Source organism: Ambystoma mexicanum, chromosome 5q, assembly GCF_040938575.1.
Source record: "Ambystoma mexicanum isolate Mex_15411 chromosome 5q, UKY_AmexF1_1, whole genome shotgun sequence".
In the NCBI taxonomy this organism is placed as follows: domain Eukaryota; kingdom Metazoa; phylum Chordata; class Amphibia; order Caudata; family Ambystomatidae; genus Ambystoma; species Ambystoma mexicanum.
In genome coordinates, this window is record NC_090933.1 from 450,143,744 (window position 1) to 450,164,436 (window position 20,693).

Sequence of the window (20,693 nt, forward strand, 5' to 3'; positions counted from 1 at the left end):
CGGTGCTGCACTGCCCCAGCGCAGGACAAAGACTGATATGTTTGGCATATTTCTTCTCTGTGAAAGATAGTGAGCTAAAGACTCTGGGTAAGTCTCTCGTAACCAGGACTAATGTCTGGCAGAGGGACTCCCAGGACCCCCCTTGTTAATTTGCATATTCAAGTAACTTTGGGTCTCACCCTAAATTACATGGGGAATCCAGATGTGGACCCCTTGCTCACTATTCTTAGAGAGGCACAGATCCACCCTACTGATGAGGTCCAACCAGACCGAAACTCGTGCCTGGGGTTTCTGTTGGTACTCTTGTTCAGAGGAGAATTGCCTAGCATTTCGATGCTGGACTGCCCCAGCGCAGGACAAAGACTGATATGTTTGGGATATTTCTTCTCTGTGAAAGATAGTGAGCTAAAGACTCTGGGTAAGTCTCTCGTAACCAGGACTAATGTCTGGCAGAGGGACTCCCAGGACCCCCCTTGGTAATTTGCATATTCAAGTAACTTTGGGTCTCACCCTAAGTTACTAGGGGAATCCAGACGTGGCTCACTATTCTTAGAGAGGCACAGATCCACCCTACTGATGATGTCCAACCAGACTGAAACACGTGTCTGGGGTTTCTGTTGGTACTCTTGTTCAGAGGAGAATTGCCTAGCATTTCGGTGCTGGACTGCCCCAGGGCAGGACAAAGACTGATATGTTTGGGATATTTCTTCTCTGTGAAAGATAGTGAGCTAAAGACTCTGGGTAAGTCTCTCATAACCAGGACTAATGTCTGGCAGAGGGACTCCCAGGACCCCCCCTTGTTAATTTGCATATTCAAGTAACTTTGGGTCTCACCCTAAGTTACATGGGGAATCCAGACGTGGACCCCTTGCTCACTATTCTTAGAGAGGCACAGATCCACCCTACTGATGAGGTCCAACCAGACCGAAACACGTGTCTGGGGTTTCTGTTGGTACTCTTGTTCAGAGGAGAATTGCCTAGCATTTCGGTGCTGGACTGCCCCAGGGAAGGACAAAGACTGATATGTTTGGGATATTTCTTCTCTGTGAAAGATAGTGAGCGAAAGACTCTGGGTAAGTCTCTCGTAACCAGGACTAATGTCTGGCAGAGGGACTCCCAGGACCCCCCTTGTTAATTTGTCTCCATTAATATACATGGAGTCACTGAGATGACCAAGAGTGAAACTTTACATTCAGTTGTGAGATTACCAGCAACGGTTGATACTGTGCTCCAAGGAGTGAGGAGCCCACTCAACATATCAGACTGTTTATAGGTGTGAGACCCAACCTGAATGCTTGCCCAAAGAGCCTTGGGCAGAGTTTCACACTGAAGAAGTGAGCATGTGATCCGGGGTCTGCAGCACACACACACGCAGGGGATTCCCTTGCTCCCACTTGTGAGATTTGCACCAAATTAGTGAGATTGTGCTCCAAGGTAGGAGGCACACGCACCGTCTTTGCTCTGACGTTTGACACACTCACAGGATGGGACGGCATTTCGTTCTCCCATCCTAGTTGTGTTGCTCTGCCTTTTGAGGGCTACTAAAACCTGGATGATTATAGAGGGGTAGAGTAGGGGCAGTGATGGCCTACTGGATGCAACTTGAAGGCTTAAATCTCCTTCTTACTTGACTTTAGTATATGCAGTACATGCTGGCCGATGTTTCCACTGTTCTGCGTTGCGTGCGCCTCCACCCCCCCATGCGCCGTTGCACCAAGATGGCGACTGCATGCAAATTTGCGGTCCTATAACTGCCAGTGATGTCACTTCCTGTATTTGCCCCCCCCAGGAAATTCATAAGTCGGCTCCTCTGGTCAATACTGCCCTGTGAAAGATCCCCCCGCCCTCCTCCTAAATCGACCCCTGGTGAGCCGCCTGTAAAACATGCCAAGTCAAGGTGTAGGCACAGCCACCAGTGTTATCTCCATCTGGGCACCCCAAGGAGGAAGATCCCATGGGATATGGGGGAAATTATGTTACCAGAGAAGTTGTGGCTGATATCATGGCATGTGATCCAATTCCCCGGTTCTCTGGAGCCAAATAAACTTCTACCTCAGATGATACCCAGTTCAGACAACTTAGGACTCTAGTGGCTCCAGAGTCTACCAGAAATAAGACATGTGTTTTAATTTTATATCCGCTACTTGCTGAAAAAAGATGGATAATATTGAGGCCCAGACTGCTGGATTGCCTTTGAATAATAGATTTGATAGTTTAGGACCATCAGCTCTTGAGCTACTGATTCTCTTCAATAACGCTTCCAAACTATCACAATCCACTTTCCACAATACACATTGCAGTCACTTATCCCTGCAGACTCGACACTCCGCGGGTAGTCAAATAAGACATGTCATGGCTCAAGAATGGAAGGAATCAGACAAAATGGGGTTCCTCACTGCCTGGCCACATTATTCCCTATTCAATGCTTTGAGGAGGAATGCCCTACTGCTTTAAAGGAAGATCCTCTGCATCCTATGTTATCAGACAAAACTGTAGTTTCCTCTCAAGATATAGCACCCTAGAACCCTACCGATAATCACAGCCAACTTCCCTTGCCACACCTCTTCTTATGTTACCCACATTCTCAGGGCCTGTCCTGCAATTTCCTAGAACTTTGGACTGCCTCAGATGAGGCTACCGACTTCTGTGAGCAGCTCATGGTGATTGAAAGGCAGGTGGAGCTGCTATCAGACATCAAACGTGATACTCGGTGATCCTCAGCACAAGCGGGGTGGCTGACTGTGGGGGCCCTGTATCAGTTGAGTCCAGTCAAATGGCTTCACTTCTAAGACTTCCTTTTCTGGATGAAACATTGTTCGGGTCCAGGTTTGCAGGATTGTTAAAGCAGGCAAAGGAGATCAACAATGTGGTAATAGTCGAGCCTATTTCATTGCAGACCCAGAAGACCTTTGCTGATAGGCCCTTTTGCAGAAGAGGTCATGCAAAAGGCGGGAGGCCCTCCAAGCTTCTCACTCTCTTGCCACTCCCATAACTTAACACCCTTCCTGACTATCCCTATACCCACTTCATGGAAATAGCAGTCTGAACGTGGGGTAGACATTTGGAGTTCTAGTCTGCATGGGTCAACTCCAGCTCAGACAACTGGTTGTCAGATGTAGTAATCCAGGGATACAGGATCGGATTAGCACAACACTCTAGACGTTCCAGGATGTGTAATATCAGTACTTAAAAGTCCACTGAAGAAGGAAGCATTACTCAACGGAGTGACAAACTGCTTGAGAAAGCAGCCATAGTTCTGGTCCCAATTCAGGAGCATACGGTTTCCTTCTCAGTAATGTTCCTTGTCAAAAAACCTTCAGGTACCTTCAGACCTATTCTCCACCTAAAAGACCTAAACAGATATATGCTCAACACTTCTTTCGAGATGTAGTTGAGGTAATCAATGTGTGCCATACTAGGAAAAGAGGAGTTTACGCTGTCAATCAACCTGCAGGACGTGTATTTCCATATTGTTATTCTTCGGGAATACCAAAAATGTCCATAGTACAGAGATGGAATGGCACATTACAGTTTCAGGTCTTGCCCCATGGTCTGCAATCCGCCCCTAGCTTATTTATCAAGACCCATGACCTTTTGGTGGCTCTTATCCATAGTCAAGGGAGGCTGTTAAATCCCTACATCGACAAATGGCTCATTCATGTGGGATCATTTGAACAAGCAGTTCAGCATTCCAGGCTGGTTGTGCCATCATAGAACAACATGGATGGGTAATGCCCTACAGAATGTCTCAACTCCTGCGAAGCCAGTCACTGGAACTTATCAGAGCATCTTTTGATACAGTCCAAAACAAAGCTTACCTCCACATTCGTCAAGCCACAAAACATTGGTCTAGTATGAAGAAGGCTTTTGCTGAAAACTCCATCTGGCCGCCAGTTTCTCCAGGTTCAGGGAGAGATGTAAGCTTGTGAGTGCTCTTTCGCTTGGGCATGCTTATGCCTGAGGCCTGTATTTGTCCACATGCTTTCTGCCTGAGGACCTCTCTAACTAGAGACTCCCACCTCATGACTGTTCAACTGTCTTCCAGTCTGACTTTAGGATGAGTACCATTTCAGGGGCATAAAGATCCATCAACCAATGACACTGTGGGATGCAACTCAGTCCAGGGCCATTGGTCCAGGAAGAAGGGGCAATGATGCATTAACAGGAGGAAGCTGTCCGTCCTCTTCCAAGCTGGCTCAGCAGGAGCTGTCTTTGGAAACAGGAAGTAAAGTGCGTGCCCTACACAAAAGGACTAGCTTCACACTGGTATGCCTCTCTTTTGCCGAATTATTTTTCGCCGAATATTTTACCACCTTTTTTGACTGCAAATCTATATGTCATGTTTGGTATATAATGAGGATGTTGGGGGTGCAAGGAAGAGTGTGCGGGGTCTCCCACCCCTTTCAGCAGTAACATAGGTGGAAAAATCAGTGAAAAGTATTCGGCAAAGTGCAAAGAGATAGAGGGTTTCCCTCCCATGTTCAATTTGGGAACTGAGCACTGACTGACTTTATAACAACACGAGGAAAGCACAAAAGACTGCAATTTCAGGCACTTCCATAATATAATTGGTCCAAATGTGCATTGCTTTGACATTAGTGAACAAGTGAGCATGTGCCCTTACGGGCTTAAAATCATAGCGTCTAGGTTTTAATCGAATGCACGGTTTTACTCAAACTACCTCCACTGTATTTCAACTTGCTGCTGTTCTATGTCCAGCTTGTGTTACACTGATTATCAGAAGGTGAGGGTGGCATGGCAGGGAAGGCTCGAGAGGCCTAAATGTAATTTCAAGTGGACTGGCACTCCATGTTAAGAGAACTGAAGTAGCGGCTTCAGCCACCAGCAATGTGGGGATTGGTGAAGTCGTGATGGGGTTCTGGGGGGTGGGGGAAAGGACGAACGAGGACAGATTTACACAGCAAAAGCTGTAAGAATGTATCACTGTATGGTGTAGTCAAACACGTTCATTTTTCACTCGCCTTGTCATTGAGCACCAGTACTCTCTTTCAGGTTGGAGAAGTTCTAGTACTCATTATTGATACAAATTAAAAGTGGTGGCCTTATAAGCCAGCTAGGACTGTCCCATTCAAAGCACTGCCTATACAATATGGGGTGTCCCATTCCTTCTTTGATTCTTCTCTGCGGTTCAACCCTTCAAGAAGAATTCATTGGGCCCTGCTGGGGAAGCAGTCATTTTCAAAGTCCTCCAGTTGTGAGGTGAAGGTGGGTGATCAAAGGCAGAGGCAACCATTGGAAGGGCACATTGGCAGTGACCTACTGTTGGAGCAACACCTGTCTCTCTGCCAGCTTCCCCCTTATCCAGGGCCTTACTGTAGGTGAAAGACCCCTGCAGGTGTTAGCCAACATCCCCCATGTTTGGTAGAATGAGAACGAGGACCAATCTTGTCCCTGAGCCTCCGGATTGGGACTCAAAGCAACTGAAGAAGCCAAGCAGCTGTTCACTTGCATTTTGGCCGCATTCAAAAGCAGTCAAACCAACGGTATCTGGTATCTGTTGTGCTGCCCTTGGCACTTCTTCAAACTCTTTGGACCACTGTTGCTGCATCCTCAGACCAGTTCACTGCCGCACTGTGCCAGCTGGGTGAGTCACTGCATCGGCTCGACCCAGAAGCTAGCCATAGATGAAGAATTCAAACCATTGCATGCATCACTTCGAACCCAACTTGACACCTGATCCCTGTCTAGATCTTCACGACCCGCTGCATCCGCACCTGTTCTGAACCACCCCGAGAGCTCCAAGAAGCCTGGTTTGACTCTGTCGAACCACCAAGACCAGAGAGGTGATATTGTATTTATGATATGATATGATATGGCATTTATAACGCGCCTGTACACAAGTGTTTCTAGGTGAGACAAGACAAGGAGGGCTAAACACAGGGAGGACAAAACAACGATCTTACTAGGCCTTGTGTCATTCAGATTGCAAAAGTACAGAGACGTGAAAGGGGAGGGAGAAGTGCAGGTAACTGAATAACGAAGGAGAAGTCTAATAGAATCTCTATCTCATTCTCTTTGTAGTCTTGTGTTTTACGTTGTTTATGTCACTGTTGTGAGTGCTCTGTGGCCTATGGGCGATAGGGCGCTATAGAAAAACTAGAATAGATAGATAGATAGATAGATAGATAGATAGATAGATAGATAGATAGATAGATAGATAGATAGATAGATAGATAGCCAGCAGGTGGCTCATAAATGCAGAGAGAAGGGACTGTAGGGATGCAGATACAGACCCTGTGCTGGGGGAGCACAGGGGCAGTGCAAGGGCAACTGGACATGCAGGAGCCTGGGCCTGAGTTTAGAGGGTAGCATCGACCCCTCCCAGAGGCTAAGGCCCTACTCAGCCTGGTCCAACTGCAAGGAGATCCTGGGACCACCGCAATCTTCATTGCTGAGAGCCCCCCCTTCAAGCACATGGAGCAACTGCATTCACTCCTATGCGACGCCCACTTGCAGCTTGGGCCCACATGATACAACATGCCTGAACTGAGCTTGATCCACTTGCATCCACGTTCAACACTGAGTTGGACATCATCAACCCACCAAAGAACCGAAAGCAGGTACTGTTGACCAGAAACTGCCCCTTTGGTCCATCTCATCACTTTCCTTCACCGAACACAAATACACTCCATGGTTGGATTTTGCCTATCACCCCTGTACTCACGCTCAAAGGGATACTTTCTTCGGTCTGTTGCTTCCTCTCTGTTCTTCCATGGGTATAGGTTTTTGTACAGTGTTTTCTATTTCGTTCTATTGCATATGGTATGTTTAATTAAAGTATATATATATATTTTTTTATAGAACTTTCATTGGACGTTCCCTTTAGTTTGCACTGTATTGCTGTGTTATTTGTGTCACTACTGGATCACAAGCACACCCCTCTTAAGAGCATAGCCTTCTCTCGCCCCATGTTACCATAAAAGGCAAAGGAGGTACATATCTTAACTGTGCCTGTTTTACCTTCTTGATTGCGTTGGCTATTGGTTTGTAGAAGTGTGAGAACCAAAGGGATTTATATATGCAACACCATGGTGTGGGACCAAGCGTTTGTGAATGGGTGTGCCCTTTGATTCATTCCTTTTTCCAGGCCAGCTTCCTGTGGAGTGGCTGTCCCTGGGAAAGGGTGTTACCTGACCTTACAAAGGAAAAGAGAGAGACAATCCCACCGGGCTACATTCCTGCCAGTAGGGCAACTTCCATCTTTTCTGCTGACAATACATATAATCTTTCCACAGCTGAACTGGGCCTACAGGGCTGACACATGTGTGATATCATTTTGATGTAGCTTGGATAACTATGAGAGATACTATCCGTCATAGCCTAAACTGAGGTATGGCTTCTATTTACAGTTTAACTTGTCACCAGGGTGACATCCTTATAATTATGTGGGCTTTGCAACAGGGGTGCATACTTTAAATTCAGCCCTTGTGCTGCAGTCTTGACTGTCACTGCAGCTGTCAAGAGGGCACCTGTCACCTCTAAACCTGCTCTGTGCCATTGGATCAGGGCACAGGTACACACTATGCTTTTGGCATGGAGTTTATGAAAGGGGAATCTGCTCAGCCGATTTCTCTTTCAGAAATGGAATTACCCACATCATTTTATTAATTAATACAAATGAAAAAAATACAGAAAAGGCCTGGGCTGCTACACCCTGCCAGATGGCAATTCCTCAAAACTAGCAAATAGTCTGGCACTTCCTAATTAGGCTTAACCATTATGCCTCTCAGTTTCTATTTTGTATGCATCTTTAATGATGCTATTCCTACAGTATAAAGCTCATGCTTTCGTGATCTTTATTTCTATCTCCTGCTCATTATCTGCACTATGGAGGTACAACAGCACTTCAAAATGGCCGACTTCGACAGGCAGATGAATGTGTCATTCATCGCTGCAACCCCTCCCCTGCCCCCATATCACATGGGCAAGAAACGTTATGCTTTAAGGCGACCACATCAGCCTTATCCCACACAGATACAGGAGGATATGGACCAAGTGTAACTGAAGATGGCGAAAATAAACAAATTCATTGTTAAACTGAGAGTTTTGTTGGATTCCCACGACACTGGTGCTGCGTACACCGTTTGTTGCAAGAGCAGAGATTATTCAGATATTTATTCGATTAGTTAGATCCCAAGTTCTTGAATAAGGAGCTCACTTGCTCTAGTATTGTGCCATAAGGTCTTTATTGTCACTGAAGGTGCAGACACGTGTTTTGACCACGGAAGGGTCTTTATCAAGGCAAGGCTGGTGGTACAGGGTGATTAAGATGTTGAGCTGTGTTGCCCGGAATAATTTTTATTTCGGTGCACTGAATATCTCTACGAGTGAGGCACATTGCCTCCTCAGAAGCACTATTCAGTGCAACGAAATAAGAAATATTTCAGGCATCATGAATTGGTAAGTGAGAAGTCCCCAAATGTACACATCTTTTCCCCATTCGCTCTGGCTGAGCAAGGCTCAGTATGCCAGTTATGCAGAAGGGCACTCATGCAGACCGACAGCCAATCAGGCTCACAGGCATTCAGGCCATTCACTCCACCCGGCACCCATAACAAAGAATGTGGATTGGGGTAAGTACACAGCCTTTCAGCACACTACAATGCATCCATGTCAGTTTCAGTCAGAGCTGTCTCATTCATTGTGTCAAACACACAGAAACCAGACACCCACAACAGAGAATGTGAGTTGACTCCCAGTTCCATCTGGGAAGGTTCCAGTCAATCTGAGAGGAGGCAGCCCCAGAGTCATATATCGTGTTTCCACCCAACAGCCATTCAGGAGGAAGGGAACAGAGATGGGGCTTCCCAGGACTTTGGGAAACAAGGTAAAAGGCAATATAAACCAAGAGACCACATGGGCAATCTTGCCTTCTATCAGTAATCCATTGATTCCTATGGCAGGGCTTCAGTGTCCTAAAATGGAGGACACTCAGAGCCACTGCCAAGTCAGCATGTAACTGCCATCAGCCCATACCCTGCTCTGTGGGCAACACACAGGTGCCCAAAAACACACATAATGGGTACAAGGGTGTAACCCCACCCATGGATGCCATAAAGGTATCCCATGGCTGCTGAAGAGCTGTACTGCCAGAGGTCCAGATGGACCTCAGTGGCAGAAACCATAGAGAAAATAACTCAGAGAAGTGGTAGGACAAGGACTAGGAGGCCCTGTCCCTCCATAAAGAATGTCTAGCATCACAGTAGCCTTACCATGCTTTAGCCCATTTATGTTACCCAACCATATCTCACATTCAACTTGATTGTGTAAGGTATCATGCATTCATCTAGCACTTAGATCACCTGTGAAATGTAGCACTGCTCCATCTACATAGCTGGAACCTAGGAAGTAGACATTGTTGTTGGTACAGCTAACCCTTTTCTCCTCTCGAACACCACACCTCGGAATATTACGGAAGGCACAGGCTTACCTCCACCCACCCTGCACTCACATATAACACAAACACTATTGCACATCATTTGGTGGAGTGGCCAAACCTTGTTAGTTGCAGGTGCTGGCATGGAGTAGGTACTCCTGAATTGTCAGTAGATATTCACACTATAGTCTTGAGTTTTGTTTGTGCTTTCTTATTTATTAATTCAAGTGCAGTATGGCACATGGGGCCCAGTGTGACATGGTGATAACACAGAAAAAACAGCCGGCACGCGTTTCAACCGAAGTCTTTCTCAAGGCTAATGGGTTGTTATGGGGCTCACATTGGAGCTTCAGAAAGAGTCACCCTGGATAGGGAATTGGCTTGTGGCTTGTTGGCCCATCTGCGGTTCAATTGCCGTCTGGTATCCGTTCGTTCCTGACTGTCACACCGTTGAGAAAGACTTTGGTTGAAACGCGCGTCGGCTGTTTTTTCTGTGTTATCACCATGGCACGCTGTGCCCCATGTGCCATACTGCACTTGAATTAATAAATAAGAAAGCACAAACAAAACTCAAGACTATAGTGTGAATATCTACTGACAATTCAGGAGTACCTACTCCCTGCCAGCGCCTGCAACTAACAAGGTTTTGCCGCTCCATCAAGTACTTTCAAAACTCCTGGGATCCTTGGAGTTTGGCTCCCTGACAAAACCATGTGCTAGGCTGCAGGCCAAACACTCACCTAAGACAACTGGGTTGCGCAGGGGACCTGCTTGTCCCGACACCAAACTCCCTACTCTTCCTAACTATTGCACATCACCTCTTCCATAAGAGTGAAGCTACTTGTAATGAAAGAAAATCGAACTGAGGCTTCCCACATAACTATCTATATGTCCTTAAACACAATCCCCCCTTTAGTCCATAGTATACCTCTGCTGCACCCATACACACTCCATTTAGACATGAGTGACTAGGAGGGTCTTGGCCACTCTTGCATAACTTTAATGGCTGAAATGCACACACGCATAATAGCACCTCCCAAATTTGTGGGACTCCAAATAAAAGCACGTTGGAACCATAATTATGGTGAAAGGCGCTATAGCAAATGACAAAATTAATGATCAGAAGCGACATCACAGTAAATAATATTCCAATCAGTGAGATCAGTCTTCAATACTCTAGGACACCGTTGGAAAAGCCATTAAAATATTTTTCAGGTGTGAGCAAGAGAATGTGCTGTGCAATATATAAATATTCACTATTATAAATATGCAATGACTCAATTGTGTAGTAAACCATGAGGGTTTTTCTTCATAGTAAAAAATTGAAAACAAAATCACTTCTTGCTTCACCCAATGTGAGCTGATCAGGCACAGTGAGATTAAATGATTTGTCCAGGATCACATAGTTCGTTAAAGTGGTGACATCAGTATTTGGATCCAGGCTGTGATTTAAGCACTAAATATCTTCCCAGTGATAGGCCACAAATATTTTTTAAGGTTGGGTTTCTATTTCCAAAATCTAAATAATTTTGTTTTACTATCAATGCCTTGAAAAATACACAAATCACATAAGAAACCAAACAGACATTTCATACATTTTTAACGAAATAGGTCAAGGAAAAAGATATGTATATAGCTTTATTTTCGCGATCCCTGAATGCACAATTGCAGTAGCAGTCTGCAAAGGTATGTGGTACTAAAACAATATTCATTTAAAACAAGGTATTCACAGTGAAAGATAATTCAATATAATGTAACCTGCTAAAGTCATTATTTTACATAGCATGCAGCATTATACTTCCCTCCCATTTATTATCACCCACCAATTGCACCTTCTAAGGGACTACAGTCCTTATCCAGGAACCCCTGTGTCTGGGTCATCAAACTCTAATCGGTTTATTGAAATGAGTTTGACACAAAGCTGAACCTGGGGTGCTGGGGAAGCAGTTGGAAAGGCATTGTACTTCCATGCGTTTTTTACTGTCACACAGAAAGTGAGAGCTGGGAAGACTTTGGACAGCTGATCCTGCTTCAGAGGAGAAATGGCAGGCCTTGTTCCTGTCCCTAGCTCGCTGTGTGTGAGACACGGCCCATGAAATTGGGACAGTTAAACAAAATGCGGGATGGTACAGACACCCATAATATCCCATATAATACTGTGATATCACCTCCTGGAATGCCCCTCTGCATTGCCCATTGCCTTGAACCCTAACATTTCCAGCATTAGCTGCAGGCTTGATCACTCAATATTACCACCATTGACAGCAAAACCTTGCGAGGAGGCCCAGCTGTCTCTAGCTAGAGTCAGAACCCAAAACACAGAAAACTGTACAAAAACACAATTTAAGAGAATGAGGCATTTGTCTCTATAGTTCATCATTGTGCAACTCCGCCCACTCTAGGCTCTGCCTCCGTTATTGCCCACCTGGGTCCCTCCGTAATGTTTGCCCACTGGGCCCTTTGCCTTAAATCTGCCAATGAGCTAAGTCGTCATTTTTGGCATGTCTTTTTTGGGGAAACTCCTGTACCAACTCACACTTGCCACAGTTCCACAAGACAATAATTCACAAGCCCACAATTGGTCTTGCAAATGGTTTTCTGGGTGGTTGTCGGAGGCGTAGGGGCCAGCATCTGTTCGGGAGGTGGTGTGAAACTGGATTGTCCTGCAGCATGTGTAAACCCTCAGGAAGGTGCCCTGTAATGTGTTACTTCTCAAGAGTCGCGCACACCAGTTACACATTTCTGATCTACACTGAGGTTGGGATCGACCCCGGGAAAACATTGACCTCCTGGATGTAGACTTAGAAGCATGGTAATCCATGTTTATTCTTGTGCAGGTGAGGGAAAACTCCAAAGCTAGAAATAAAAGGTGCACTTTGCGTGGCAGGGCTATGTAGCTGTTTATGGCTTAGGCCTCCGCTAGTGGCCCTTATTCACTTGAATTGTCAAATAGTTCAGCACCTGGTGAGGGTTCCTCATTATGTTTCATCATGGCTGTACTTTCATATTATCTGTTGGCACATGCACAGGCTCTTGCCTCTGCAGTCTAAGTAATACAGCCCCACCCCTCCAAGGATGAGAGGGTTTGCCCAGTACATTTCTTCGATTTCCTGCACTGAGTAAGTCACTGGCATTCATCCCAAAAGCACAAGGACAAGATCTGAATGGAGACAACAGTGACTTCTGCAACACAATAGTTTTCTTCCTTCAAAGACCACGCGTGGAGGCTACCAACCATTACCACTGGCGTAACAGAAGTAGTCTTTATGAAGGCATAGTGACTATTTCTTTTTGAAGTCTGAGGTCTTCCCCACCCAATGACATTGAAGCCTCTAGGCTGGAGGCCTCCAAGTCATAGGGTGAGGGGAGCTCTTTGACTTAAAAAAGAAATAGTTGTTTCTTTTTGAAGTCACTCTGCCTTCGTAAAGAAATTATTTCCATTATCGTTCAGTGCTTAACGGAAATAATTTCTTTATGAAGTCAGAGTGACTTCAAAAAGAAACCATTTCTTTTTTAAGTAATAGGGCTCCGCTGAACCCCATGAAGTGTGCATGTGTGAGTGTATGATTAAAGTGTGCCGAATTAGATTTATGTCTGCTGGGTGTGCATATCGAGTGTATGGTGAAAGGGTGCAAAATCAAATGTATGGTTGGCTGAGTGTGCATGTCGAGTGTATGGTGAAGGGGTGCACACTTACATGTATGGGGGCTGCCGGGTGTGACTGTATGGTGAAAGGGTGCACACTTAAATGTTTAGGTGGCTGACTATGTGACTGTATGGTGAAAGAGTGCACACTTAAATGTAGAGGTGGCAGCCTGTGTGAGTGTATGGTGAAAGGGTGCACACTTAAATGTATAGTTGGCTGTCTGTGTGAGTGTGTGGTGAAAGGGTGTGCAATTAAATGTATGGGTGGCTGGGTGTGTATGTCGAGGGTATGGTGAAAGGGTGCACACTTAAATGTATGGGTAGCTGCCTGGGTGTGCCTGAATGATGAAAGGGTGCACACTTAAATGTATAGGTGGCTGCCTGTGTGAGTATATGAGGAAAGGGTGCACACTTAAATGTACAGGTGGCTGCTTGTGTGAGCGTATGGTGAAAGGGGGCACACTTAAATGTATGGGTGGCTGCGTGGGTGTACCTGTATGGTGAACGAGTGCACACTTAAATGTTTAGGTGGCTAACTATGTGACTGTATGGTGAAAGAGTGCACACTTAAATGTAGAGGTGGCAGCCTGTGTGAGTGTATGGTGAAAGGGTGCACACTTAAATGTATAGTTGGCTGTCTGTGTGAGTGTGTGGTGAAAGGGTGTGCAATTAAATGTATGGGTGGCTGGGTGTGTATGTCGAGGGTATGGTGAAAGGGTGCACACTTAAATGTATGGGTAGCTGCCTGGGTGTGCCTGAATGATGAAAGGGTGCACACTTAAATGTATGGGTGGCTGCCTGTGTGAGTATATGAGGAAAGGGTGCACACTTAAATGTACAGGTGGCTGCCTGTGTGAGCGTATGGTGAAAGGGGGCACACTTAAATGTTTGGGTGGCTGCGTGGGTGTACCTTTATGGTGAACGGGTGCACACTTAAATGTATGGGTGGCTGGGTGTGTGTGTATGGTGAATGGTGTGTGTGGTTGTGTTCAGTGGTGCAACAAAACCTACATTTTAGGGGGTTGCTAACCCTTCAAATGTTGGGAGAGGTGCTAACTTCACGGGCGGTGGGGGAGGGGCAACCCTATTTGTGTGGGGGAATCTAACTGCTTTGTGCATTCTAATGAGACTCTTCTAGTCCAGTGTCAATGTTACAAGCAGTTAACACTCTCCTTTAAGTCTGGAAGCACCCACTTATGGACTACTGTGAGAATGAGCGGTCTCCTGTCCCCTACCAATCACTTCCCTGACATGCAAGTACTAAACCCACATCAATATTTCAATTGCCTAAAGAATTATGCATTTAAATGCAGGTACTACCAGTGAAATGCTTTACAGTACTAAATGCTGGGCCTTTGTTAACAGCGAAACCCAGGTGCTGTTTAACAACTGTGTTCTGTTCCGTCCGGCAACGGCTCTGTAGGTCAGCCATGTTGAGTCAACATAGCCCAAAATGTCCGGGGGGGGTAGTGGGAGAGGGCTGAAGCACAGTCAGCTCAATGGTGTTACACCACTAGTTGTGTTTAATCCCATGGCTACTTATTGGTAATCTTCATTACACATAGCCCTATTCTTCCTCGTCCAGTACTTACAAGTACTGGGATGAGGTAGAGGGACATGGAGGTAATGTCTGTCTTAGTTACCTGTAATCTTCATTATTCCTAATCCCACTCTTCCTCATTCCAGTACTTACCTATGAGGCAAGGAGCCTCATCCATAAGCACTGGGACAAGGAAAAGGGAAGTGGAGGTAATTCTGGGTGAGAAGCTGATTTTGGGGTTTGGGATAGTGGATGTGTCGTGGAGTGGGACGGGTATTATGTGGTAAATCGTAATGGTCATCCATGTCCAGGCTAAGCAGGCATGATATGTGGTATTAGTGGATAGAGAGGCATTTTGGTGCTGCCAGTCTAGTCATTTCTTAGTTTGGCTTGACTTTTTTAACTGGGCATCTCTGATAAAGTAGTCCTGCTAAGTGTAATTACCTGGCTAGACTGACATTTGGATGCTGCCAGTCTAGTCGTTTCTTACGGCATTGTATATTCTTCTGGGCATCTGTGATAAAATAACCATGATACTTGTTATTGCTTTGACTGCCATTTTGGTGCAACAAGTCTAGTTATGTCCAAATATGGCCTGGCATGCATTACTGTAATATGTTATCAGGTGTCCAGACTAGCCTACATTGTGCAGCCAGTTGGGCATGTTTTCATTGTGGCATGGCATTTTTAATAGCAAAGCATTATATTAATTAAAGCCTTAATTTCCCTGTGCCCTGTTGTTGACTTGCATGTATTGGTGTTGCCCTACAACACAATTGCAAACGCTCTGGCCTTTTAGCCATTTTTTTCTCAGAAAGTGTGCTGTATAATGCATTAACACACATAACCTTTCTCCTAGTGCGGTGTGAGGGGTACCCCTGCAGCAGCATGTTCCTGCGTATTGCGCAAGCGTGGTAATCTAGGCCGGCGCAGAGTGTGGCGTGACCCGTGATTTGTTACTGAGTTGGTGGGTCGGGGGTGGGGGCATCAATATGGCTCGCAGGGGGGCACCCAAAGTTTGTGTTACTCCACTGACCGTTACGCTCATGCGTTACACACACTTTTGGCCATCGAGCTACATGCTTCCTTTTCTCATTCCTTAGTATTTGTACAAAAATGCAGCCCTCTTCTTTGAGGAAAGGGAAGTACTGTGGGTGGTTTGGAGCAAACCGGGTTCATAATATGAGTTTCCCTTTAGTAATGAGGACTTGCAGAAACACACCACAGCATAAAAGAGCAGGGCGCGCTGGAGGCCGGGGCTTATTTTCTTTTGTTTGCCCGCATTTTGGACGCTGACATGCATTCCTCTTGCCCGATCCAGTACATCGCAACTGTTCACCCATCCATCATCTGTTCGTCTGCAAATCAGCTCTCTAAAAATGCACAACTCTGCCAAAGGGAGACGGGCGAGTTAATTGATGGGTCCTGCAGACTGCGTAACCGGCCCACGCACTCGGTGTGAGCCGTCGGTTGTGTGATGTCTTCTTGCATTACAGCGCGTTAAGAGTGCATCTCGAGTGCAGCCTTTCCAACAGCTTTGCTACAGAAATAGTAGCAGTAGAAACTCAGGCTCCATTAGCTAGTGATGGACAGTGCAGGAGACTGGCGCTAATCTGACCCGCTGCGGTCTACTGATGGCTTGTCAGGAAGAGAGGGGACTGATAAGTCCATACGTTCTGACCACATTATCTCCTGACAGTCACTCTTAAAGCCAGCAGTGGCAATTACAGTGAGAGGCGCAGTGACTCGTTCAGCCGGTCACATAGTCATTCGCGTCGGCCCGTGTCTCACTGTAACGCTGCCCTTATACCGTGTCTGCTATAGCGACGATTAGATGAACCACTGGCCGATGCAATGAGGTTGTTTTGTTAAAGGAAGTCAACTATCCACGTCGAGTGGTAAGAAGATGACGAAAAGGTACAGAGTGCCTTGTGGCCATAGAAGCCAGCATTCTGCTCACGCTGGGGACCCGGATGTGCTGTTTTAGGTGATTGTCCTTATTAACAGGGATGGCATCAGGGCCTTTCAATTTTTTCAACTGAAGGGAGCCTCAGGTGGGGCCTCAGCAACTGCCCCATATTGCCAATGGGGAGTCTAATAACACAGCAATATATTCTTTTTATATGTTGCTTATGTTCTGGGAATTACAGTGTGCGCTTTGCAGCGCTTGCCTTACAAGCAGCGTTCGCTGAAGCCCTCCAGCCGTCATTTACATTGCGGAAAACAGAAGTGCTATCACCACGTTGCCTTTCAACACTGGTCCATTAAGTCAGCTACTTCCTTACAAAGAAGGATTCGTAGCTATTCTGGGGCATTCAGTGTTTCAGCTCCCTGCTGGCTCAAAGTCTTGTGATAATTGGCAGCTATTAATATTATCTCCATTATAATGTATGCCCCCCCCCCCATGGGTTCCTTAGACTGCTTTCCGCTCTAAGCAAGGTGGGCCCCCAACCATCATGTTGAAATGGGCCCCCACACATCTTTAGCCGGGCCTGCTTATTCACAGCTGTTGTTTGGAGGCGTATGCTATACAGCGAGAGAGGTGTTCCCTTCAGTGCACTCTCTGAAAGATATGCCCGCAGGATGGGCCTGAAAGAAAAACACTCTTTCCTGCCCCTGCCATCCATTCTGGCCCTTACGTTTTTGTCTCCTGCCTTAAAAGAAGTACTTTTTGTTCTTCCCGCTATGTCTGGGGTGTGCCTGCCTCATCCTCACTCATGGATGTTATTTAGTGGTAGTCAGGGGTAACAGCTGCAACCCCTGACCTTTAGGTGGGCACCACTGTGGCATTGCTTGCAACCCCCTAACCCTAGTCAGTGAGATTGCAGGGCTATCGGCTAGTCAGAGTGCCACGATGAACGTGATCTTCAAACTGGTTTATCTTGTTAGATCGAAAACACCACAAGGCAGGGATTTGCAAACGGTGGCTCTTGAAATGTGTTGAACTACAGATCCCATCAGTCCTCTCCAACCAGTGAATGGCTGGGCACCATGGGAGTCATAGTGCAAAACATGTGGAGAGCCGCATGTTGCTGAACCCTGCCCTAAAGCAACACAAAGTAAAGGCTGCTGTCACGTGCCATATTTATTTATTAGCTCCAAATATATGTCCGTTGTGCATTGGATTACACAGTGTAGTAAGTATTGAAATACCGAAATGCGTACATTATTATTTGCAACTTGGTAAACAGCAACAGTTTTCACTGTGCAAGAATGGGTTAAGTGGAAAGGGTGATCCAATCAACAGAAAGTGGGGCTTGGACAATTCACGCAGGATCCAACAACATCCTAAGCTGATATCTTGGAGAGTGACAGTATTTATTAAGATCTGGCCAAAACGTGCCAAAGTTGCCCGATAGCAAGATATAGGTGGGAGTTGCCAGTGTTAATGCGTGGCACATGCATGGATATTCTGTCATTTAGCTTGCACTAATGTGATCAGCTGAGCCATTGAGAGACGCGGCATGAGCGTTGCACATGGCGACTGCATGTTCGAAATACTGCCCCAGGAAACAGCACGTCACAGGGGCGCCTGTGCTAGCCTCACATTGTGACTTGTATGGAAGGCAAAGTCACATAACGCGTACACCTGAATGGTAATCCATCCAAATGGCACGCTTTAGTGTCCAGGTGCACATAAAGCACAAGGCATTAGAAATACGTGTATTTTCAGGGAGCCACGTGTCATGAGGAATCCCACAAAGTCCACATGCAGACGGAATCCGTTCTACAGCAGGACATCACTTCCAGGGTCATATTAAGAACAGCGCGTGTCAGATGCTACGTCCTGTAATGTCGTCAGGCAGAAGAGTCAAGGGGTCAGTGCTGTCTCTTCCACTAGCCCTGGCATTTTGGTGAACCGATGTCCCGGCCTGCACCCCTGTTACCAGGGTCATTTAGTGGGTTTCACGAAATGGGTTAATTGCATCCATTTAGCTGACACTTAGGCACATTCCTGTAACACCTAGGTGATTTAAAACAGCAATGTCTGCCTGAGAAAGTATCCACTTGAAAGGTGATGGGTTACTTGCAGCTATGAAACACCTTGAAGCGCCTCGAAACACTTGTTTATAGGCGCGTTACAAATGCCATATCATATCATATCATATGAAGCAGCCTCCGTTGTAACAAAGCACCTTCGCCAAGTCTTATCTCAGCCACTGGACTTCTAGGCAACTTGGCATCACATGTCACAGCCCCCCATGTCACATGTGTAAAACATAATTGTGTTGTCTTGTTAGTAAAAGGTGAAGGCAAGTAGTAACATTCTTTTTTTAATCATTTCCAGATAATAGTATCGTAAAAGCTATAATCTTACAAAAGGTTTGTATGTGCGGGCGTGTCTGGCTTAAGAAAAGCACCCGCTTTTGGCTTTGCCAATGCCTGTTTCGGGTTCCTGCTGAAAAGGGCACAGGGCACGAAGCCACTGCTTGCTCTCTTGGCGGGTTCAGAGCGCAGCTCGAGTGGCAACACCAACAGCTCATCCCGCCGTATCTTTCCATGAACATGATGTCCCAACCAGCGCTTACACTCCATTTCATGAGCCCCCCAGGAGCGTGAGTGCCAAGCAAAGGGCTTGCATTCCCTAAGCCTGGGCGGCGGCTGGGCTTGATATCAGCCTCGAATATTCCCAGACGAGTGGTGTGGGGGCATCCCCTTCTCCGAGCTACCTGCCACTAATCCAACTTTCTTCTAAAAGGGCATATATGCTCAGTTAAGGCATGTCTCTGGCCGGGGACACAGAATAAGAAAGACCCCATGTATCATGGCAGTATATGAATGCATCTACTGCCATATGCGGCAACATTACTAACACCGTGCGCAATATTAAGAAGAAAGCGAAAAGGGACAAGAACATCTTTTCTATTAACTAAAGAATGGATAACATCACGTGTCCAAACAAACATTAGGACTACCTCCATATGAAGACTAACACCAGGGAGGCTGTAATGGTACAACCAATGTCAGTTTAAATACATTCAGGAGCAATGAAAGCAGGACCTTTACAAATAAAATATTGACTTCTTTGATTATACAGGTTCATTGTTAGTCTATTCCTTCCGATATAACACCCCTACAGTTAAAATAGCTGCACAAATAATTACATATCAAACTATTCTATTAATTAAGAAACCTACATGTTGCAAACTGATCCTCATTACAGCATAACAACGCTGCAAAACAAAGGGGGTGGGCGCTTTTAATATTGTCCTGTGCTGCTTACTGTAGTGCTGTAAATACCGCGCTGTTATGAATAAGAAGCTCTCATCATGAACATTGTGCTACTCGGAATATGTAAAAGTGGCCATGAAGAACTCACCCGGACTGGGCTGGAGCCTGCAGCGGCACGCCGCCCACCCGGCTCCATCCTGTGAACTGAACGCACAGTGCAGTGCGCTCAATCTGTTTGAGTGTTCGCCCCACTAATCCCGAGCAAACATTGTATTGGTCTAACCTGATGTGCACTTGTGCATTGCTAATGCCTCGCTCTGTGTTCGCAGCCGCTGGACGCTCGCTTTCTGCCACCCCGTTTAACCTCCAAGGCAGGAGGGGTTGCCTGTAAGAAGCCACTGAGCCCGCACTGCCCATCAGCGCATCACCCAAAGCACCTGCCATCTGTGAACGTGTACGACTAGAAACCACCCATGGCACATCATCACCACCACGCCAGATTTTAAATGCGGAGTTGTACTTGCCTAAATGCTGGCCCTCTGGCGTGTCTGTCAGCACAGCCGAGCAGTGCAGGGAACGCAAGCGTGCAGGCTTACCCCCAAACTCTCCGGGCTGGTCTGTCACTCATGCCTTCCTTCTGGGGAGTGGAGCCGGCCGATGGCCAGGCACACAGGGAGTCGGGTTACCGCCTTCTATCTGATTGGGCTCTTGGAGTGTGGGATGGAAAGATTGTGAACCACGTGGCTGTCCACCAGGTGATATCTGACCTCACAATATTTCCGCACCTGATGATATACTTCTCATTCGGGACATGCTGTTTTCATGCAGCCCATGTATGTTTGCATTTGTTTGGCTACATTCACAGTAGCAGAGAATGTGCAAGTAGGTCAAGCGGTGATTTCAATGGGACCTTACTGGCAGGTGCAGAGAACCTGCACC

The 20,693-nt window shown here is 46.3% G+C and overlaps 1 protein-coding gene across 6 annotated transcripts in view; it reads right to left on the reverse strand.

The window, feature by feature from the left end:
• The window catches only part of LOC138497452 (aquaporin-4-like), a 305,503-nt gene extending 285,035 nt beyond the window's left edge, over window positions 1-20,468 (reverse strand). For 2 of the 6 annotated variants that reach the window (XM_069620951.1, XM_069620950.1), the window contains exon 1: window positions 20,279-20,411. Coding sequence is in view for 1 of the 6 variants with exons in the window: in XM_069620949.1 (XP_069477050.1) it covers window positions 20,351-20,382 (32 nt within the window). In the remaining 5 variants the exon portion in view is untranslated. Of the gene's footprint in view, window positions 1-19,902; window positions 19,927-20,278 lie in introns of those variants that run through there. The other 4 variants (XM_069620949.1, XM_069620953.1, XM_069620952.1 and 1 more) reach the window with 4 other exon arrangements.
• Between the last annotated feature and the right edge of the window lie 225 nt (window positions 20,469-20,693).